Below are 24,601 nucleotides of genomic sequence, written 5' to 3'. Positions count from 1 at the left end.
GTCATCTACAGGTCATGACCAACCTCCCTATCAAGTTTCATGATCCTAGGCCCAAGCATTCTCAAGTTATTGTCTGGAAACAATATAAATGTTCCGGGTCACTGTAACCTTGACCTTTGACCTACTGACCTTAAAATCAATAGGGGTCATCTGCTGGTTATGATGAACCTCACTATCATCTTTCATGACCCTTGGCCCAAGCTTTCTCGAGTTATCATCCAGAAACCGTTTTAACTGTTCCTGGTTAATCTGACCTTAAACTTTGACCAAATGACCTCAAAATCAATAGGGTCATCTACTGGTCATGATCAATCTCCCTATCAATTTTCCTGATCCTAGGCCCAAGCCTTCTCGAGTTATCGTCAAGAAACCGTTTTACTGTTCCTGGTCACTGTGACCTTGACCTTTGACCTACTGACCTCAAAATCAATATGGGTCATCTGCTGGTCATGACCAACCTCCCTATCAACTTTCACGATCCTAGGCCCAAGCAATCTTGAGTTATCATCCGGAAACCGTTTAACTGTTCAGGGTCACTGTGACCTTGAACTTTGATATACTGATCTCAAAATCAATATGGGTCATCTGCTGGTCATGAACAATCTCCCTATCAACTTTCATGATCCTAGGCCCAAGCGTTCTTGAGTTATCATCCGGAAACCGTTTAACTAGTCAGGATCACTGTGACCTTGACCTTTGACATACAGATCTCAAAATCAACAGGGGTCATCTGCAGGTGATGACTAACCTTCCTATCAACTTTCATGATCCTAGGCCCAAGCGTTCTTGAGTTATCATCCAGAAACGGATTGGTCTACATACAGACTGACCGACCGACAGACAGACCGACCGACATCTGCAAAACAATATACCCCTCCTTCTTCGAAGGGGGCATAATAATTGTGTACCAGTACTTTATTATAGTTTAAAATCATGCTTTCAGCAAGAAATGCCCATCCCAACTGTTTCTTCAAAACTTTGCCACACCTGTCACAGTTTCAGCTATCACGGTCATGCTTCTAGGAGAGGTGTTAAATCCTGATTCGCTGATTCTGCTATAATTTCTGTAAACACTGTAACAAAGTGTCTCTGATTTTGATCCTCACATTCTCGTCTCCACCACACATGATATGTGTAGATCCCTGCTCCACTTGTATCAATGTGTCGTCATTTGGCTGTAAAACAATAGAAACACATGATAATCTAATATAATATGAAATGTTAGTGATAATAATCTAACTAGATCTTCTCTTTCTAAATGTTTATTAGCCCCATGTGGTTCTGGGACGATCTGTGTATGAAAAGAATTGGAACCATTGCCTTACCCTTTCATGATCGTACGAGGCGACTTATAGGGTCTTAACACTTGGTTTTGCAGTTTTGCTGTGATTCCAGCAGGTATGCAAGTTTTAATTCCATACCTCATGTTTTTATTTCCATGTAAATGACGTGTGGAACCAAAATTCGAAGTCCTGTTTGGCACCATATAACCTATATTGTGTTGGTGCGTCGTAAAACCCAAATAAATAAATAAATAAATGTTTATTAACTTGTAGGGCCCAGTTTTTCGAAACTTTAACACGCAATTGAGCTAACAGTCGATTAACTTTTAGTTACATTTCGACATTTTAGAAGACTAGTGAAACATTATATTTAAGAATTATGAACACTAAAACATCTTTACAGTAAAGCTGAACATCCTACTAGTGGTTCCCAGCATGCCTAATTTTTTGAATAAAAATCTAATAGGCCGTTTTGAACTACTAGGTCGTGGTTGTAGAAAAATGTTTTCAAGAATATTGTATTTGCAGGGTACATTTTCAATTAGTGGTACATTGTACTACATATTATCAAAGAATAAATCCAAACACAATTAAATGGCAAAATAAAGGTCAACAAAAATTTGCAGTCTACAGCAATTTCACAATACTGATACTTTTTATCTCTTTAAATGGGGTATAAAAGTTACAGTTAAGCACATACCAAATGAATTATAGAGCCGTCATCACTCTCTTCAAGTTTTATATCTGTAATTCCTTGCTGAAATAATAAAATACAAATATCCTCAGTTGATATTAAAGCAGAGAAAATACTGTTATAAGAGAACAACAGTCAGTTATTCTTCTGTAGTCAAAACAGACATTTTAATATAAACTCTAATCTCTAATTCTACCTGTATATTTGATAGAACAGTAAGTAATTCACAGTGAATTTCCATATTTAAAAAGATGTCCAATAATTTACAAGCATTTTTTATTTTCTAAACTTACAGTATTTTGGCATTCATTACTGTTTATGTTAATTTTATGTTACGATTCTCATACTGGCAGATCAAACTGAATACAAAATGTCAACTGGGAAAGACACAAGAGATATCTAATAACAGCATGCTTGACTATTTGTGACCCTTACACATTATACTAGCTCACATACAAAAGCATTACCAAATTATGTTGAAAAAGGGGGATAATTTTATAAACTAGGTTAAAAATAGGAAAACTTTTCTGTGTATGTCAAATATATGGGCCTAGTTTAGAATACTGGTAGTCATTTAATGATGCTGAACAGTTTGAAAGCATTCCCAGTTATAGTTCCTGAGAAACCTGCTTGCATGCAACATTTTCACCAAATAATGTAAGTACAATTTTGCCAAAATGCAACTCAAAGTTATAAAACTTGTCAACTGTGGTCAGCTGATGATGCCAAAGATGTGTGTAGAGTCGGAAAACATTCAGTGAAACTGTTTCCGACAAACAGACTTACACATAATGCGATCATTTCTCTGTTAAAAAGAGGTATAATTTTGATAAAATTAAAGTCAGAGTTATGTTACTTGTCCTGTGAGGTCAACTCATGACATCAAAGACATGTGTGAAGTTTGAAACTATTTGGTCAGGTAGTTTTTGAGAAATCTGTTAACATACAAACTTTCTGTGTTGCAGACACCGAGGAAAGGATGGCAAAAGCTCTGCCATTTTTAAAAAAACAAGGCAGTCTGAAAGCTAAATCCCCCGCCACTGCTATGGATAGTGAAAGGGTAAACCTTTGATTTTAGCTGTGACCTTGACCTTGAACTGACATGGCTGACTCATGAATTCTGCACAACGTCTTGATGAGGTGATCATTTGACCCAAGTTTCATGAAAATCCTTCAAGGGGTTTAGGAGATACAGAGCTGAAACCTTTGACCTTCAGTTGTGACCTTGACCTTGAGTTGACATGACTGACTCATGAGTTCTTGATGAGGTAATCATTTGACCCAAGTTTGATGAAAATCCTTCAAGGGGTTAAGGAGATACAGAGTGGACACCAAATGGAAGGCTCAAACCTTCGACCCTTAGTTGTGACCTTGACCTTGAGCTGGCATGGTTGACTCATAATTTCTGCACATCGTTCTGATGAGGTAATCATTTGACCCAAGTTTTATAAAATTCCTTCAAGGGGTTTAGGAGATATAGAGCGGACACGAAATGGAAGGCTCAAACCTTTGACCTTCAGTTCAGTTGTGACCTTGAGCCGACATGGCTGACTCATAAGTTCTGCACATCGCCTTGATGAGGTGATCGTTTGACCCAAGTTTGATGAAAATCCTTCAAGGGGTTTAGGAGATATAGAGCGGACACAAAATGGAAGGCTCAAAACTTTGACCCTAAATTGTGACCTTGACCTTGAGCCGGCATGACTGACTCATGGGTTCTGCACATCGTCTTGATGAGGTGATCATTTGACCCAAGTTTTATAAAATTCCTTCAAGGGGTTTAAGAGATATAAAGCGGACACGAAATGGAAGGCTCAAACCTTTGACCTTGAGTTGTGACCTTGACCTTGAGCCGGCATGACTGACTCATGGGTTCTGCACATCGTCTTGATGAGGTGATCATTTGACCCAAGTTTTATAAAATTCCTTTAAGGGGTTTAGGCGATATAGAGCGGACACAAAATGGCAGGCTCAAACTTTTGACCTTGAGTTGTGACCTTGACCTTGAACCGACAAGGCTGACTCATGGGTTCTGCACATCGTCTTGATGAGGTGATCATTTGACCAAAGTTTCATGAAAATCCTTCAAGGGGTTTATGAGATATGGACCGGACGCGATTTTGTTACGGACGGAAGGACGGACGCAGACCATTCCTATAATCCCTCCGCCACGGCGGGGGATTAAAAATCAGTTAGTCAAGCTAAAAATGAGCAAAAAGGGGTAAAAAACAACAAAGGAACTAACTAAAACTAAGTTAAAAAGAAGATAAACAAAATTAATTTATCTCTTCCCAAGAGATAGAACCAAATTTCACAAAATACGTCTCGACTACCTGACATGTCTCGTAAAATTTCATCTAGTCTGGTAAAAGAGGGAAAATTTGCAATAAACGCCATAAGTAATGAATGAACTTTTTCGTTCTAGTGGCTGTCTTTGACGAACACTGTAAACACAGAACAAAACAAATACATACCTTTGAAAGTGTATCAACAAACACTTTGGTATTGAGGCTTCCAAATATGTAAGATTTTGGCTTGACTGGTTTATCTCCAGTCTTCTGTTTCTTCTGGTCTGTTGTGGGTAAAGGCTGAAATATGGTTCAGGTTATGAGCTTTTATGCTGAATATACAGTATTTATTTTATCATTTTCGCTAGATCAGTGTATGCAATATGGTGACTAGGGATGTTAAACTTTAAACTCCAGAACATTTGGTATATAGCATAGCAATGTATGTCCAATCTGACTAAGATACAGGATCTGACTACAGTACACGATCTGACTACAGTACAGAATCTAAGGTATACAATCTGTCTAAAGCACACAATCTGACTAAAGTACAGGATCTCACTAAACTACACAATCTGACTACATGATCAGACTAAAGCACACAATCTGACTACTTTAAAATTACACATTCTGACTAAATTACAGGATCTCATTAAAGTACACAATCTGACTACATGATCACAATCCTTCTAAATGAAAGCTATAAATTACCAATTTTGCGTCTCTGTCCTATCTACAATAGGAGGTCAACAATCCATAATCTCTCAATACACATTTTCATATTTATTAAGTTTAAGTAAAGAAAATTACGATACCAGATTTGTTCTGATAAATAGTGTTGAACGAATGATTTTTTAATATTTTTATCCTGCCAGCAGATTTTTTCTGTTGTTATTTATTTATAGTCCGGAGGAGGAGGTAATTATTCAGTGAACATGGTCATTATTAAAGAACTTGGCTAAATACTTCTATTTTTCATCTATGTAAAATATTGCAAATTTAAACTTTGATACAAGTTTTATTTTCAATTTTTGCGATTTCTTGAATTTGATGCTTTGTTTTTGATTTTGTTGGTTTAAACGTGACATGACACAATTAAAGGTCAAATGGCGACTTTCTGGCTTTAATAGTGGAGGAAGACTCAAGGTGCCCTTCCGTGCATTATATTACAACGGGCGGGTACCTGGGTAGAACCTTCCGTAAGCCAGCTGGATGGCTTCCTCACATGCAGAATTCAACACCCTGAGCTGAGGCTCAAACCCACATCATTGAGGGGCAAGTGATTCAAAGTCAGTGACCTTAACCAATCGACCATCGAGGCTTCTAAAACTTGATGCAGTCTTTAAAGTCCGATTTCGTCAAACTTTTTTCCTAGCTTCTAAACATATACCCTCAAAATATGTATTCTAATATGACAGATTGTTCAATAAGAGGAGATAACCACTTGCACAAGTTCACAATGTAATAACAAGGTTTCTATATTATTCTCCCTTGAATTAAGTCACCTGTGAACAATTTAACTTAAATAGACCTCCACATATAATAATTTTCACAGATAATCACCGAAAATGATTCCAAACATACTCCTTACCTCTAGGATGTATTTGTTGTCCTTGACAACCAATGAAGCATTCACCATAGATACTGCCGAGCCCGGTTTTATTTCTACTGGTTCCAGTGATGCTGCTAAAGTGGGATCCAGCTCTATACATTCAAACTTCCTTTTCACTGGTAGAGTGATTACCTCCCCTTGTTTGTAAGTAATAGGAGCAGATTCCTACAAAAAAATAAAATCACAAAGATTTTATCAACATGTTCTTAAACTGAGTTGCAAACAAGGAGCTGCATTCAATAAACGCTTGATGCCCCTAGTGGCATCCTTGTCGATAGATTTTGCACCTAAGTCCAAAATGAGGTCAAGGTCAAACTGAGGTCAGGTGATGTTTGAAGATGAGGAATGGTCACAGGTTACATCTGTATTAGTATCAATTCATTCTTGTAAGGGGTATTGATGCTAGTAAACTTTGGTGACTCTAGGTCAAATACTTTTGGAGCTACGTGCGACACAACATTAAAATGACCAATTTTTAGCTCACCTGTCACAAAGTGACAAGGTGAGATTATAAGGATCTTACATGCCTGCCTGTGTAAGACGGGGTTTTCCCTACCCGAGGGATAGTGTGGAATGGAAAACCGAGCGTTAGCGAGGTTTTTTATCCATGCTGTCCCGAGGGTAGGGAAAACAGCTGTCTTACACAGGCAGACATGTTAGATCATTTTTCTTGCCTATCATGTTCAAAATAGATCGTGGAGACAAATAGGTTTGGGTATTTCCTGACTTTATTTATAAAGTTTATGACGTCACAATGGTACCAGTACTATGTGACGTCACCTTAGTGCACGCTATTTTAGACAAGGTTTTTTCCCTAGGGAAAGACAGGAATATCTATCCCCGGCGCGTGCTCGGATAAATGTATACTTTCCCCGCTAGGTAGGCAAGAATTTGTGATCTCGCAGCGTCTGTCGTCCGTCGTCCGTGCGTAAACTTTTGCTTGTGACCACTCTAGAGGTCACAATTTTCATGGGATCTTTATGAAAATTGGTCAGAATGTTCATCTTGATGATATCTAGGTCAAGTTCGAAACTGGGTCATGTGCGGTCAAAAACTAGGTCAGTAGGTCTAAAAATAGAAAAACCTTGTGACCTCTCTAGAGGCCATATATTTCAAAAGATCTTCATGTAAATTGGTCAGAATGTTTACCTTGATGATATCTAGGTCAAGTTCGAAACTGGGTCACGTGCCACCAAAAACAAGGTCAGTAGGTCAAATAATAGGAAAACCTTGTGACCTCTCTAAAGGCCATATTTTTCACGGGATCTGTATGAAAGTTGGTCTGAATGTTCACCTTGATGATATCTAGGTCAAGTTTGAAACTGGGTCACGTGCGGTCAAAAACTAGGTCAGTAGGTCTAAAAATAGAAAAACCTTGTGACCTCTCTAGAGGCCATACTTACGAATGAATCTTCATAAAAATTAGTCAGAATGTTTATCTTGATGATATCTAGGTCAAGTTCGAAACTTGGTCACGTGCTTTCAAAAACTAGGTCAGTAGGTCTAAAAATAGAAAAACCTTGTGACCTCCCTAGGGGCCATATTTTTCAATGGATCTTCATGAAAATTGGTTAGAATGTTCATCTTGATAATATCTAGGTCAGGTTCGAAACTGGGTCAAGTGCGGTCCAAAACTAGGTCAGTAGGTCTAAAAATAGAAAATCTTTGTGACCTCCCTAGAGGCCATATTTTTCAATGGATCTTCATGAAAATTGGTGAGAATGTTCATCTTGATGATATCTAGGTCAAGTTCGAAACTGGGTTATGTGCGATCAAAAACTAGGTCATTAGGTCTAAAAATAGAAAAACCTGGTGACCTCTCTAGAGACCACATTTTTCAATGGATCTTCATGAAAGTTGGTCTGAATGTTCACCTTGATGATATCTAGATCAAGTTTGAAAGTTGGTCACATGCGGTCAAAAACTAGGTCATTAGGTCTAAAAATAGAAAAACCTAGTGACCTCTCTAGAAGCCATATTTTTCAATGGATCTTCATGAAAATTGGTCAGAATGTTCATCTTGATGATATCTAGATCAAGTTTGAAAGTGGGTCACATGCGGTCAAAAAATAGGTCATTAGGTCTAAAAATAGAAAAACCTTGTGACCTCCCTAGGGGCCATATTTTTCAATGGATCTTCATGAAAATTGGTCAGAATGTTCATCTTGATGATATCTAGGTCAAGTTCGAAACTGGGTTATGTGCGGTCCAAAACTAGGTCAGTAGGTCTAAAAATAGAAAATCCTTGTGACCTCCCTAGGGGCCATATTTTTCAATGGATCTTCATGAAAATTGGTGAGAATGTTCAGCTTGATGATATCTAGGTCAGGTTCGAAACTGGGTCATGTGCGGTCAAAAACTTGGTTAGTAGGTCTGAAAATAGAAAACCTTGTGACCTCTCTAGAGGCGATATATTTTAGAAGATCTTCATGAAAATTGGTGAGAATGTTCACCTTGATGATATCTAGGTCAAGTTCGAAACTGGGTCACGTGCGATCAAAAACTAGGTCATTAGGTCAAATAATAGAAAAACCTTGTGACCTCTCTAGAGGCCATACTTTTCATGAGATCTTCATGAAAATTGGTGAGAATGTTCACCTTGATGATATCTAGGTCAAGTTCGAAACTGGGTCACGTGCCTTCAAAAACTAGGTCATTAGGTCAAATAATAGAAAAACCTTGTGACCTCTCTAGAGGCCATATTTTTTCAAATGATCTTCATGAAAATTGGTCAGAATTTTTATCTCGATGATGTCTAGGTCAAGTTCAAAACTGGGTCATATGAGCTCTAAAACTAGGTCACTATGTCAAATAATAGAAAAAACGACGTCATGCTCAGTTCAAAACTGGGTCATGTTGGGACAGGTGAGCGATTCAGGACCATCATGGTCCTCTTGTTTACTAAGTCAGGGGCCATAACTCCTACACGACTGAATGAATCCGGACGCAAAATCCCAGGTGCACAACTACACATGTTGACCAACATTCCTGTAAAGTTTTGTGACTCTAGGTCAAATACTTTTGGAGCTAGGCGCGACACAACACTAAAATGACCTATTTTTACAAAATCAGGGCCCATAACTCATACATGATTGAATGAATCTGGACGCAAAACCCCAGGTGCACAACTACACATGCTGACCAATATTCCTGTAAAGTTTTGTGACTCTACGTCAAATACTTTTGGAGCTAGGCGCAACACAACATTCTCGGAAGGATGGACGGATGGAAGGACGGACAAGGGCAAATCTAACAGAAGTGGGCGCATAAAAATGGAATAACTTGTATAAAGCAAACTCTTAGAACAACAACACAAATTTTACACCCCAACAAATAACAAAATAACTTACAGAGCTAATAACCAGATCTGGTCTCTGTGACACTGAAGTGGGTGGGGTGGTGTAACTCTCAGCTACAACTAGATGTTGAGGTCTCAGATCTTTCACAAGTTTGTTGGCTTGAGAAAAACTCAAACTGGTGTCTATTGGACAGTAACATACCTGAAGAGTAAACAAAATATCACTAAGGCTCGTGTTTCCTAAAGAAAATATCTTATCTATTTCATTTTTTTCTCTGAAATGCACAGTGGCAAAACTCTGTCTGGATACCATCAATTCAAGTAACTGTTCTTTTTCCTGAATACTTTCTTGAAGTATTTGCATTCTGAGAAAAATCTCGTAACAAAAGAGTCAGAACATGTTGACGGCTGGGAGCAAAACAGTTAAACGTGCTCCTTTATCTGTACTTTTCATGCCTCTATAATAAATGGTTTTAACAAGTATTACCTAATTTATCTGCCTAAAGCAAAATGTCCCACACAATATTGACGAAAATGAAAAAAATTGTAAAAAAACTGTGTCATATATTCAAGCTTTTACATACAATGTTTACGTTCAAAACTTTAAATACAACCTTGAGACTTTCAATTTCTAACTTTGTTTGTTTTAAAATAGACTTACACAATGAAATCAACAGAAATTTCTCTTTATAGCTTAATAAGCAAAAATCTTTTGAAGTTTTTAATTTCTTATGAATTTCTTACATGCTTTGCCTAAAAAGTCAAATGTTGCAAACAAAATTTATTCTGAAATGCCTAAACATGGGTTTGAAAGAAGCAAAGTCTACTTAGGCCAGTGCAATAGATCTAAATCAAAGATAACAATGGCCTTTATCCGATTTCTTTTTCTTATCAGTTTTGTTACCAATAACTAAATTCAATACGATGTTGAAGTTTCCACTTACATTTCTATTTACATTTGAAAAAAATTATTTACATAGAAACAAGAGTAACAAAAGTCTATAACTGATATGTTCAGGTCTTACCCTCATCTGTATTGGCTGGAATGGTCCTAGAGCATCTAAATATGGGTAGTCTGGTTCTGAAATATATGTAAAATGTTTATAATTCATTCCTTAAATGCTGTCTGTCTTAACAAAGAAATAAGTAAGAAAATCAATGAACTACTTAGGCAGCCAATGCCAACAGTTGGTACAACCAAATGGGGCACAAAATTTAACATCAGCCTGTGTCAGATACAAGGTGTTGGATTATCGTTATCAAGAATATAAAGTAAATATATACAGTTAATTGGTTTAGGTACTCTTTTGTTAGAAATGTCTCTTATTATCATTTTTACCATTCCATAGCTTGATATCATATAACCAAAACAAAAAATATACAAGAGGGTCATGATGACCCTGGATCACTCACCTGAGTAATATGAGCTACATGTTTCAAATGTCAAACTGATGATTTTTTAAAAAAATTTGGAAGGTTTTCCGATGTACAATCAAGTAACCCCTTGGGTGGGGCCAATTTTACCCCGGGGGTCATGATTTGAACAAAGTTTGTAGAAGTCTACTAGGCAATGTTACATATCTAAGATCTAGGCCTTCTGGTTTATTTTTAGCAAATTTATGAAGATTTCCCTATGTACAATCAAGTAACCCCTGGGGCTGGGTCGATTTGACCCTGGGGGCGGGGGGGGGGGGTCAAGATTTGAATTTTTTTTGTAGAAGTCTACTAGGCAATGCTACAAATCAAATATCTAAGATCTAGGCCTTCTGGTTTATTTTTAGAAAATTTTTGAAGATTTTCCTATGTAAAAAATGAAGTGACTCCTGGGGCGGGGTCAATTTTGACGCCGGGGGTCATGATTTGAAAAAAAAATTGTAGAGGTCCATTAGGCAATACTACATGTGAAATATCTAAGCTCTAGGCCTTCTGGTTTATTTTTAGAGAATTCTTTGAAGATTTTCCTATGTAAAATCAAGTGACCCCTGGGGCGGGTGAATTTTGATCCCGGGGGTCATGATTTGAATAAATTTTGTAGAGGTCCACTAGGCAATGCTACATGTCAAATATCTAAGCTCTAGGCCTTCTGGTTTATTTTTTAATTTTTTTTGAAGATTTTCCTATAGGAATCTATGTAAAATCAAGTGACCCCTGGGGCGGGGTCAATTTTGACCCCGGGGTAACGATTTGAACAACTTTAGTTGAGGTCCACTAGGCAATGCTACATGTCAAATATCTAAGCTCTAGGCTTCTGGTTTTTGAGAAGAAGATTTTTTAAGATTTTCCTATGTAAAATCAAGTGACCCCTGGGGCTGGGTCAATTTTGACCCCGGGGTAATGATTTGAACAACTTTAGTTGAGGTCCACTAGGCAATGCTACGTGTCAAATATCTAAGCTCTAGGGCTTCTGGTTTTTGAGAAGATTTTTTAAGATTTCCCTATGTAAAATCAAGTGACCCCTGGGGCAGGGTCAATTTTGACCCTGGGGCAGGGTCAATTTTGACCCTGGGGTCATGATTTGAATTAATTTGGTACAAGTCCACTAGGCAATGCTTCACACCAAATATCTAAGCTCTAGGGCTTCTGCTTTTTGAGAAGAAGATTTTTAAAGTTTTTCCTTTCGGTTGCCATGGCAACCAGAGTTCTGCATGGAATTCAATTTTTTGAATAATTTTTGTAGAGTTTCACCCAAGGAACATTCCTGTGAAGTTTGGATGAAATTGGCCTAGCGGTTTAATGAGGAGATGTTGTTTTAAGTAAAAGTTTACGGACGGATGACGGACGATGGACGCCGGACGGTGAACAATCAGAATAGCTCTGGTGAGCTAAAAATTTTAAACATTTGCTGATTAAATATAAATTGTTCAATTGAAATAAGTTCAACATTTGTGTATATAATAGATCCATGACCAGGTTCAGCACTGTTTCTTTCATTATACTTAAAACAAGATGGCCATAATAGTCCTACATTGCTCACCAGAGTTGATCTGGTCTACTGACCTAGTTTTTGACGTCACATAACCCAGTTTCAAACCTGACCTAGAAATCATCAAGATAAACATTCTTTTATAAAGATTGGGTCACATCTGTGGCCTCTAGAGTGTAACAAGCTTTTCCTTTGATTTGACCAGGTGACCTAATTTTTGAGCCCACATGACCCAGATTCCACTTTCATCTAGAGGTCATCAAGACAAACATGCTGACCAATTCTCATGAGTTTTAAACTTAAATTATGGACTCTATATGAGTGTTAACAAGATTTTCCTTTGACCTGGACTACCGATCTAGTTTTTGACTCCACATGATCTAGTAAAAACTTAAACTGGAGATCATCTGGACAAACATTCTGACCAAGTTTCATAAAGACTGGGTTACAACTGTGGCCTCTAGAGTGTTAACAAGCTTTTCCTTTGATTTGACTAGGTGACCTAATTTTTGACACCATATGACCCAGATTCCAACTTGACCTAGAATTCATCAAGACAAACACTCTGACCAATTCTCATGAGTTTCAAACTTAAACTATGGACTCTCGAGTGTTAACAAGATTTTCCTTTGATCTGGACTACTGATCTCGTTTTTGACACCACATGACTTAGTAAAAACTTGAACTGGAGATCATCTAGACAAACATTCTGACCAAGTTGCATAAAGATTGGGTCACAACTGTGGCCTCTAGAGTGTTAACAAGCTTTTCCTTTGATTTGACTGGGGGACCTAGTTTTTGACACCATATGACCCAGATTCCAACTTGACCTAGAGGTCATTAAGACAAACACTCTGACCAATTCTCATGAGTTTCAAACCTACTCTGTGGACTCTAGTGTTAACAAGATTTTCCTTTGATCTGGACTACTGACCTAGTATTTGACTCCAGATGACCAAGTTTCAAACAGGACCTAGAGATCATCTAAACAGACATTCTGACCAAGTTTTATGAAGATTGGGTCAAATATGTGGCCTCTAGAGTGTTAACAAGGCAAATGTTGACGGACATGGCATGTCACACCATGCCGGATAATGACCAGTCACAATAGTTCACTTTGAGAATTCTGTGCTCAGGTGAGCTTAAAAGATGTCACAGACAAAAGTTGGCTTACCTCACTCAATCACAAGACAAATAACATCCTGCAGACAACTCACCCTGTCAAACAATATGTCGAGCTGCGAACAAGATCGTTCTCATTTCCTAGGCGGTCTTCAGTATGTAGCCTTGGAAGGGTATGTCTATTATATAAATGGTTTTAATAAAAGTATAAAATGTTTTGTATACCTGTAAATATAATAGTGTTTGTTGAAGACTTTCCCCAAAGTTCTATGAAATGAATAACATCTCCTATCCTCAATGATGGATGACCAGTGAACACAATACAAGGACATTTGAAATCATTCTGCATATCTGAAACAATAGGAACTTGTAATAATCATCTTGCAGAAGGACAAAGGACACCCAGTGGAGAAGTTGTTTGTGAAAGTCTTGGCAAGGTTTTCCACAGCAGAAACTTGCTTAGTTAGGTCAGTAAGTAGGGAACAAAATATTCAGTGGAGAAGTTGTAGGTGAGAATCCTGGGTGAGTTGTATATGCTCCATGATGATTGACAAAAAAACTTATAAACCTAACAAACTAAAATACCAGTAGCTGCTATAATTTGTAACTAAACATCTTAACTTAAATTGTTGTTTGACATGCAATTTATTTAAGAAATAATTTATAGCAACTATAAATTATTTCGATTCTAATATGTTCTTTATTGTAAAATTTATATCAAATATGATGGAACTGTTTCTTCGCGCAAGCATGGCAAAAGATGATGCAATCTGACCAATTAAATGACAAATACATGTACTCTGATGTTGTTACATGGCCTTTTAACTTACCATGGATGTTGTTATAGTGTCTGAGTCTTCCAAGACTAACAAGCTGAAAATAAAGTTCAAAAATATATACATTCCAGGGAAAAGTTATGTTTACAAAGTTTTACGTAGCCTGTAATTCTATGAGGTCATAACAAATATAAACACTAGAGCTGCTTTTGAGAAAAGCGCATGTCTCCCACAACTACCTAATCATCTAAACACTAAAGTCGGTGTTTTTATACTGTTTAGTCACAACAAATATACCTTTGAAGAGTAAATTCAATAAGGGCCATAATTCTGAAGTGCAATTTTGCTAGTTATCGAACTGGAAGAGGACTTATGATTACACACATTTTGTTTAAGTTTGGTGAAGATCAGATAAGAAATATTCGAGTTAGAGTGCAGACAAGTGTAAAAAGGCTGATTTTTGGTAATTCAAGGGCCATAATTCCTAAGTGCCTGAGTCGATTTGGCTAGTTATCGAACTTGGCCGAGACACATTTTGTTAAAGTTTGGTGAAGATCGCATGTGAAATGTTTGACTTAGAGTGCGGACAAGATGAATGGTTTTTGGTGCATGTTTGAGAATGAATAATTCATCATTTTTAAGAGTCTAGGTGATTCATTAATTATTTTCAATGGCCATAATTCCGAAGGCCCTGGGACGATATAAAACTTGGCCAAGGTCTTATTGGCAAACACATTTTGTTAAAGTTTGGTGAAGATCGGATAAGAAATGTTTGACTTCGAGTGCGGACAAGATGAATGGTTTTTGGTGCATGTTTGAGAATGAAGACTTCAGCATTTTTATGAGTGTAGGTGATTCATTAATTATTGTCAAGGGCCATAATTCCGAAGTGTCTTGGCCGATTTGGCTAGTTATCAAACTTGGCCAAAGACTTATGGTCAAACACATTTTGTTTAAGTTTGGTGAAGATCGGATAAGAAATGTTTAACTTAGAGTGTGGACAAGATGAATGGTTTTTGGTGCATGTTTGAGAATGAAGACTTCAGCATTTTTACGAGTCTAGGTGATTCATTAATTATTGTCAAGGGCCATAATCCGAAGAACCTCGGCCGATTTGGCTAGTTATCGAACTTGGCCAAGGTCTTATTGGCAAACACATTTTGTTCAAGTTTGGTGAAGATCGGATAAGAAATGTTTGACGTAGAGTGCGGACAAGATGAATGGTTTTTGGTGCATGTTTGAGAATGAAGACTTCAGCATTTTTATTAGTGTAGGTGATTCATTAATTATTGTCAAGGGCCATAATTCCGAAGTGTCTTGGCCAATTTGGCGAACTTGGCTGAGGTCTTAATGTCAAACACATTTTGTTCAAGTTTGGTGAAGGTCAAATGAGAAATATTCGACTTAGAGTGCGGACAAGCTTTGTGACACACACACACACACACACACACACACACACACACACACACACACACAGACTGGAGTAAATCAATATGTCTCCCACACCACTGTGTGGTGGGAGACATAATTAACTGAAACTAGATGTGTGTCCAATGGAATCATTTGCTCATACTCACTGTCACTGTATGGTCACATGTTACGTGTTGACAATGCAAGACAAAAGATAACTTTCACACTACCTGGGGAAGAAAGGGGTTAGAGGAACTGAAAAAACTTTTTTTTTTGGTGGGGGTGGGGGAGAGGTGTGAAGGAAGAAAATTCCAGAGGAAACCTCTGGTGCACATTTTCACATTCTCAATAACATTCCAATAAAGTTTCACGACTCTACTTTATATACTTTCTGAGATATGTGCATCACAAACTTTTATGCCCTTAATTTATATTTTTGAATAAGTCAAGAGCCATAACCCTTGTGTTGCAGAGTGAAATCCAAAACCAACCACCATCTGCATAGCATCACATGCTGAATATTATTCCTGTAAGGTTTCATGACTCTAGGTAGAATACTTTATGAGATATGTGCCACACAAATTTTTAGACACTTTAAGCTTAAAGCTTAATTCTACAGTCAAGGGCCAAAACTACGGTCTGGTTATAAACTAACTGACCATTGGTTCATGCGAAACAGATTTTGGTAAGAGCTGTTGTCAAACACAAATACCCCTATGATGTCCTGTCAGAGGAAATTTGAAGTGTAATTTTCAATCAGCTGTCATAAGTATGTAACCTTGTCCTTTGGAAAACTGATCTCTTATACAATAGGGGTTATCTTCCGATCACAGGCACTCATCTAACAAACTGCTGAGGTAAATTTGTTTTAAGCCCCTAAAACTACTGGTGTCTTCTACTGACCAAAGTCAATTATCACACAAAGTCTGACACATGTAAGTGCTCTCTTATCATTGATCAGAAGCAATCTTGCTGTGACCATGAGTATTGATCTACTGGCCCTAATGGGGAGGAGGGAAGGTGGAGGGGATGTTTAAAACATAAAGTAGTAAATAATAACATTGAAAATCACAGATTAAAGCCTGTATATTCTTTTAAATATCGTAAAATATGAAAAATCTCAATTTCAGACCATAATATTTAATGTAAATCAGCCTAGAAAAATGACAATATCTTAACATATGGTCCTCGGTCACAGTGATTAGCTACATGCAGATCAAAAACCATTGCTAATCAATAAGGTTCTGTAGAATTAAGCTTATTACAATAAAAATCTGACAGCAGCTTATTTACTGTAAACCTAGACATGGTTTTGTGCTATTAAAGTTCTCAGTCAGTGTGTTTCTGCAAAATTTGACAGTCGCGAAACAACCACCGGCTGTGAAATGTGAAAGTTTGTAGTTTTCATTGGTAGTCAGCTTCAAAGTTTCTCCCTGAAACATTAATAGTTTACAGTGGTTTATATTTGCTAATCCTATATTGTGAAATTTGCTCACATTCATAAAACATGGTTGACTGAAAATGCATTTAGGAGAACAAACTGATTATTTTAAGCAGTTTGTGAGCAGTCTTACATTATGTGCTTCAGGTACCTGTAATTTTGCCTGCAACATTTCAAGGGCTACAGTATCTCTTATCTTGCCTACTGATTGCCAATCCAGACAGAATCAACATAATCAAGACAGAGTCAACATTAAAATGTCAGTGTTGAGGAGAAACGTCTTGCATAATCATTAACTACATTACTCACCATAACTGGGTTATCATTTTAAGATAAGGATCTTGAAATTTCTGTTTCAGTTTGTTGCTGATAGTCATTTAAGTTCCGTAAGACTTCAAATCTATAAAGAAATGTTTTAAAAGGAGGAAATAAGTGACTGTGTGCCAAGAAAAACAATGGCTGAATGCAAATCTTTAGACAGTTTTATTTATGACAGTGATCCCGCTGTAGATTTTGAAGAATGTAAAGACGAAGAAGCTCAAACTGAAAAATTCTGTGAGCCTTGTCAGGAAGATGAGAAAATGTTGAAGGCAGATGGATTTTTTGTGGACTGTCAACATTACTTGTGTAAGGCCTGCTACGAATGCCATTGCAGACCTATACCTATGAGGAACCACAGACTACTGAATAAAGATGACATGCCAAAGAAGAAAGTTTCTGATGATTTATCTGAAATGTGTAGGAAACATGAAGGTGAGACTATAAAATATTACTGTAAACCACACAAGGCAGTTGACTGCAACTCTTGTATGTTGTTAGAACATAAACCATGTGAAGATCTATGTAGCCTTTCTGAGGCTACAATAAGAGTGATGGAATCACAGACATACAAAGATCTGTGTAATTAAATCAGAGAAATTGATGATATGCTTGAAAACCAGAAGAAAAAAAGCAAAAGACAATGTTAAAAGGAGCAAGTTTTTGTATAAGTTTCAACTGAAAAAAAAGAAAGTCTTCAAAAAGCAATAAATGAACACTTTGGTAAGCTGCAAGAAATAATCAAGGCAGAAGCTAAAAATACATTTGAAACAGACACTGCAAAGATGAAACAAGTGTAAAAGAGGCTGAGTCTAGTGAAAAATTGTGACAGACAATGATGTCAAAACATGAATTTAAGGAAACTGATCCCATCAGAAACATTTTTAAAAATGTTTCTGAAATTGGAATGCTTCTCAACAAGGATGAGAAAAATTATTTCAAAACACATGTTCAAATACTACATTAGAGAACTATGACAAATTTAGAATTTTGAAAAAGTCTACTTTGGGACCGAGTTATTCAGTGATGATATATCCACCACAAAACCATGCACAGATAGTATATGATGGTGAGATATATGCTACAAAAATACTCAGTTCTAGCCCTTGGGATAAATGTACCATAACTCATATTGGCCATTACACTACCCTATTAAGGCAAGAGTATAGTCTTCTGTAAAGGTTAAAATCAAATAACTTAAAGGAAGGTAATTCTGGTACAAGCTCAGTGCGAAGCAATACATTATAAAGAAAGGTTTTTGTTGCCTGTTCTGATCCGGCTAAGATCCTTATTCTGCAAGCCAATGGTAATGTGTCAAAACCATTACAGCTGTAGGGACTGACAATCCACACTTCAAACAACCTGCATACTTTTACCTTGATGCTTAGAAGCAACACATATTTGTTACAGATAGAAAAACAGAATGTGTCATTGCATTTACAACTGATGGCAAATATTTAAGACTTTGTGGAAGTAATGAGTCTCAGCTACCTTTATAGACTGTTTCAACTTTATTTTACATCGATTTATATCGAAAACTATAACACTGGTATTATATCCTATATGGTTTATCCAGTGCTTTCCCTTAGAAATTTTGGTAAGTGGTCATCATGATTCCCTTTATGTTGACTATTCAGCATCACTTTCAATTTAAGATGATCGCTTTAATCCAGTCTGGCTTTTCTACAGTTCCAACATGTATTTTTGTAAGCTTTGATGGCAAGGTGTTTTTCTATTACAAATTTGCACATTCTGATATAGGTTAACTGATTCCAGTCTGACGTGTACATATACAAGACTGCAACTCCTCACACTGCTACACTAACTGCATATACTATTTAAAATATAATGTTCATTCATACCTCAGCATGAGGGAATGGAGGCTCTGGAAGACAAGCTTTGAACTATATTGAAGAGAACAATACTGTGGTATTATATGTTTATTCATACCTCGGCATAAGGGAATGAAGGCTTAGGAAGACAAGCTTTGAATAACTTTGAAGAGAACAATACTGGGATATTTTATGTTTATTCATACCTCAGCATGAGGGAATGGAGGCTCTGGAAGACAAGCTTTGAACTATTTTGAAGAGAACAATACTCCGGTATTATATGTTTATTCATACCTCAGCATGTGGGAATGGAAGCTCTGGAAGATAAACTTTAGACTGTTTAGAAGAGAGCAATATCGGGATGTTATATGTTAATTCATACCTCAGCATGAGAGAATGGAGGCTGTGGAAGACAAGCTTTGAATTATTTTGAAGAGACCAATATAGGGATGTTATATGTTAATTCATATCTCAGCATGAGGGAATGAAGGCTTTGGAAAACAAGCTTTGAACTGTTTGGAAGAGAACAATATAGGGGTATTACATGTTTATTTTTACCCCAGCATGAGGGAATTGAGGCTCTGGAAGACTGTTTCGAGGATGACAACCTGAAATCACATTACAAATGAAATCTTAAAAATACAAAAGTAGAGAACTTGAAACACGTTGATTATGTTATTAGAACTTTTTTGTAAGAATTGACAACAATGTAATATTATATATCATATCAAATAATTAAATGAACTGAATAACCCACTTTGTTTAATATAATATGGGCGCATGTATAGTAGTATACAATATGAATAAAGCATTCGATGCCTGAAAATGTATGAACATAATGTTTCAGGTTAAAATATTAATGATCAGTTTTAACACAAAGAACAGCATTCATACTGTATGTCCAATATACAGCTCACAATGATATTGCCTTCTGGGACAAACCAAATCGTAATAAAAATTGTCTTCAAGTGAAACACTCTTATTCTACATGTATATACAATGTTAAACCTTACCCTACTAAATTTTTATAATGAACTTGTCCATCTTTTAATTTGAGCAGTATCATTAACTATTAAAAGGAATGTTTACCAAAAAGGTACTGACTGTATGGCGAACAGTGCAGATCATGATCAGACAGCATGGATGTGCAGGCTGATCATGATATACTCTGGTCGCAAAGGCACAATCAGTCATGTCAAGCATAATAAGGGTTAAAAAGCAAATTTCTTGTAACTAAAAGGTAGCAGTTAATAATAGACAAATGTATTATTTTTGGAGAAATTTACTTTGCGGATTTTGAAGTTCATTATTACTCGATGACACATACTGATGTTATTTGCAAATGCAATAAATTGTTTTGACAATTCAGCAATATTTCACTGGATCCATAAACAATTCAGGAAATTATATGTTTGACTATTACACATCAAACCGCTAATACAGTTTGTACTGTTAAATCATAAATTTGTGTAGCGGATTAATTTTTTGTGAATTTTGTAAAAAATGTGAAATCATTTGATTTAATGGGCCTGAAATTTCAACGTTTTTGCTGAAATGTCCATTTTGTGTGGATTTGAACTCAAGAATTTTAACCTTTGAATATTAAAAAAGTTCATTTGATGTTAATTTTGTAGGCCAATGCATCCATGACATTCACAAAAATTAATCCCTTCCATGAAAATTGATAATTTCACATTACAAACTATCTGTGGTTTGACGGGTAATGTCAAAAGTACTTTGTTGAAATTTTTGACGGATCCAGTGGACTCTAGCTGAAAGGTCATAACTTTTTACTCGACTTTTCCTCAAATGAGGGAAAGTAGTTTTTTGACTTTTGTAAAAAAAAAAATTAAAAAAAAAAAAAAATAAATAAAAAATAAAATTACTAAAACAAAAAGTTATGGACTTTTGGATTGCTGCCTAAATTATTGACTTATTGGCAAGAAATTCCATTTTTTTTGGGAAGCGTATAAGAAAAGAACAAACCAAAAAGTTATGGGTACAGTGTATCATATTTATATTGGAATAGAAGTTTTGAATGAATTTATTTTCAGTTTTTGTCTATTGTTTTATTCCAGGATTACTACAGTAAAGCACTAAAAAAGGCAGATGCCAAGAAACAGAAAGTTCTCTTACGAATTATAAAGAGACTTGTATGTATATAATTTTATTTTATATGTGTATTAAAGTTATATTTAATAGCCATCTTTTGTTTATCTGCATTAAATTATATCTAAACTTAAGAGTTCTTTTCTAAGTAGAATTTCATACTCAGAAGGAAAGTAATGTTTTGAGATATTTCTTTACAAAATTTATACACCAATGTCTATGGTTTCAGTAATTTTTCTATTAAAATTTAATGCGGATAATCTATTCCATGTTTCTCTTTGCTGAAAATATAAGCTTAGTAAGGCACAAGAATGGTTTTTAAATAAACGATACTGAAAATTGTACAAAAATTTTAAAATTCTGATAGTAATAAGTTTTTCAAATAAGATGCTTAATGAATATGGTCTTGTGCATCAACAATGTGACCAGAACATTGTGAGGTCAAGTCGGAAACCTACTTTGTATCTGTGTCACTTAAGTACTTACTTGAAACTAACCAGTTTCTTTCACATGCATCGTACTAAGGTTTGATATATCTATTTAAAGGTGAGTAAAGACAACTCGCACAGAGTCTATGAAGAACAATGGGGAAGGACTTGCTAATACCATTACAAGTTTAGTAAAAACTGCTAGGTAAGTTTAAATATTCAGATATTTTATATCAAAGGGAACATTGAACTTTGCATTGTATCTTGTAGTTATGGCAGTCGTTAATGTGACGGGGACAGTGTCTCATAAACCCAGTTTATAAATGTCTCTCCCTTTCCATAAGAACATTTTTAGATATAATTGCACTATAATGAAAATAGTTTAGAAAAGACTGATATTTTGAGATCAAACTATTGAATTTTGTAAGTTTACTGATACAAGCTTACAAAAATGCTAGAAAAACATGAATAAATTTATTTTCAATACATGATTGTTTTGCAAGTTCGTATTTTTGTGCCCCCATGAGTGGTGTGTGTGTTGGGGGGATATAGATTTGGTCTTGTCCGTGCGTGCGTCCGTCCGAAGTCCGTGAAGCGCCCAGCTCAAAAAGTATTTGATATAAATTGATGAAACCTTGCATGAGTCTTTATCATGATATGAACTTGCGCACCTCCTATTTCTCGTCTGGCGCCGCCCCATATTTTTAGAGTTATTGCCCCTGAAATAGCGAACAAGCACATTTTCACATTGTGACGCGCCTAGCTCAAAACGTCTTTGATACATATTCAAAAAAGCTTGCATGTGCCTTCATCATGATATGAACTTGCTCACCTCCTATTTTTCGTCTGGCTCCGCCCCCTATTTTTAGAGTTATTGCCTCTGAAATAGTAAAAAAAATGCACATTTTCACCTTGTGACACGCCTACCTCAAAACGTATTTAATATAGATTCATGAAACCTTGCATGAGTCTTAATCACATGATATGAACTTGCGCATCTCCTACTTTTCATTTTGGTCTGCCCCCTCTTTTCAGAGTTATGTCCCCTGAAATAGTCAAAAATGCACATTTTCACCTTGTGACGCGCCTAGCTCAAAAAGTTTTTCATATAAATCGATTAAATTTGTACGGGTCTTTATCATGATGTGAACTTGCGCATCTCCTATTACTTGTCTGACTCCGCCCCCTACTTTTAGAGTTATTGCCCCTGAAATAGTAAAAAATTCACATTTTCACCTTGTGACGCACATAGCTCAAAAAGTATTTCAGATAAATTAATCAAACCTTGTATGAGTTTTTATCATGATATGAATCTGCGCACCTTCAATTTTTTGTTTGGCTCCGTCCCATAATTTTAGAGCTATGGCCCCTGAAATTGAAAAAATGTGCATATTTTCACCTAATAACGTGCCTATCTCAAAAAGTATTTAATGTAAATTCATGAAACCTTGCTTGAGTCTTTATCATGTTGTGACCTTGCAAACTTGGCATTCTTCTTGAGAATTTTTGCGCTTATTACAGAGTTATGGCCCTTGAAATAGCCAAAATAGTGGATTTTTTATTTGTGATGCTGATAGCTCAAAAACGGTCTCAGGCGCGTAGCTACCTATACGGCTGTACGCCCGTGAATCCACATAATTTTGCCAACATTTATTTTGTATTTTCATCTTTATCCTAGACCTAGACTGAATGTGTTCCAAATCGTAATTAGTGTACTAGATCTATATATAATAAAAGGGGCCTTAAGATCTATATATAATAAAAGGGGCCTTAAGTTTTAGAACATATCTGGATATTGGTGGCGGTTTTATTGTTGTTGTTGTTGTTGTTGTTGTTTTTTGTTTTTGGTTTTTGTGTAATGTTTTAGGTGTAATTTCCCGATTAAATTTGTCAAAAGTTCTAAGTTCTAAATGGATGTAAATAAAAATGTTTCAGATGTAATTAAAAATGTTTCAATACTGTTAAATGCAAGTTATTAATTTACGATTGAGCCGAAAGGATACCCGCGGTTTCCCTTCCTGACTTACACACAAAATATCCAACAGGACAGCTGCCACGACCGTGGACTGTCTATACTCTACGTTTGTTACTGAAAGCAACATGGCAAAATTAAGAACAAAGATTTATTTAAAACTTATTAAAATCCGCTACGACATACTATTTAAACGTCCGTTAAATAGAATGCAGCTAGCTCTGTATGTAATTTAACAGACATTTACACTACAGTATGTTTTTAAAATAATGCCGTTTTTTAGTTATTAAAGTTTTTTATATCTTCTAGCCAAAAGTCTGAATTTTATGCCCGTAGTGTTTTACATTTATTTACGATAAAAACGAAATAGCTAATTACGCTCGCGCTGTATGACATTGTACAAGTATTTGCGTAAAATGTCGGTTGTTTATATATATATTTCTTAATATTCTCAGAATAATGAATCCTTTTCATAAAATGTTTGTTTAGGCTAAACCCCATTAACACTTCACACATTTTAATTATTGTCCCTTATTTGTGGCAAATGTACCAGTGGGGGGCACACCCTGTGAGTAGTAAAGGCTGATGATATGGTACCGGTACCATATCACTTCCAGTACGGTACCATATCATTATGCCAAGCCATTGACCTCTTTGTGAGCCAAAGAATTTATGGTACCGGTACCAAATCACTTCCAGTACGGTACCATACCATCATGCCATGCCATAGCCCCCATTGTGAGCCAGGAAATTTATGGTACCCTATGGGAATTTAACATAGGGTACCAGATCACCATCCAAGGTACCAGATCATCATTTAGGGTACTATACAAAATTACCAGTAGACAATAAGAGAAAAGGTACTTTCTTTCTTAAAACAAATAGAGTGGCCCTGAAAAGGGCCGTTGTGTTTTTTGAGTTGTGTTTACTTCTTGGCCTTCTTGTGGTTGTTGATAGATTTCATGTGTGCACCTCTTCCTGTTGATCCAACTCGTCTGTTTGGCACTGTATCATCCTGACACTGTCATTCGATAGAGGCCTTTTGTTCAACTGTGTACTGCAATCCTGCTCTTCACCCTTACTGTTTTCCTGCTG

At 36.3% G+C, this 24,601-nt stretch overlaps 1 protein-coding gene across 1 annotated transcript; it reads right to left on the bottom strand.

The window, feature by feature from the left end:
• Positions 1–972: 972 nt before the first annotated feature.
• LOC128550542 (integrator complex subunit 9-like) lies at positions 973–24,243 on the bottom strand. The gene is made up of 12 exons (XM_053529776.1): positions 24,219–24,243; positions 23,519–23,623; positions 19,556–19,605; positions 19,028–19,069; positions 14,051–14,093; positions 13,446–13,571; positions 10,201–10,256; positions 9,228–9,377; positions 5,857–6,042; positions 4,452–4,565; positions 1,984–2,040; positions 973–1,175 (listed from the first exon to the last, which is right to left on the bottom strand). The coding sequence occupies exons 1-12, from the start codon at positions 24,241–24,243 to the stop codon at positions 1,056–1,058; spliced, it is 1,074 nt and encodes a 357-aa protein (XP_053385751.1). The 3' UTR covers positions 973–1,055.
• Positions 24,244–24,601: the final 358 nt, after the last annotated feature.

The sequence above is a fragment of the Mercenaria mercenaria genome, chromosome 18, assembly GCF_021730395.1.
Source record: "Mercenaria mercenaria strain notata chromosome 18, MADL_Memer_1, whole genome shotgun sequence".
NCBI classification, from domain to species: domain Eukaryota; kingdom Metazoa; phylum Mollusca; class Bivalvia; order Venerida; family Veneridae; genus Mercenaria; species Mercenaria mercenaria.
This window is presented reverse-complemented; position numbering and strand designations above follow the sequence as displayed.

Excerpts from the sequence above, each read along its gene's own strand:
- LOC128550542 (XM_053529776.1), bottom strand. The coding sequence starts at position 24,243 with ATGGGGGCTATGGCATGGCATGATG. Across the intron at positions 19,606-23,518 it reads GGTATCCTTTCGGCTCAATC|GTTGTCATCCTCGAAACAGT; the intron begins GTAAATTAATAA and ends ATGTGATTTCAG. Across the intron at positions 6,043-9,227 it reads CAGATCTGGTTATTAGCTCT|GAATCTGCTCCTATTACTTA; the intron begins GTAAGTTATTTT and ends ATTTTTTTGTAG.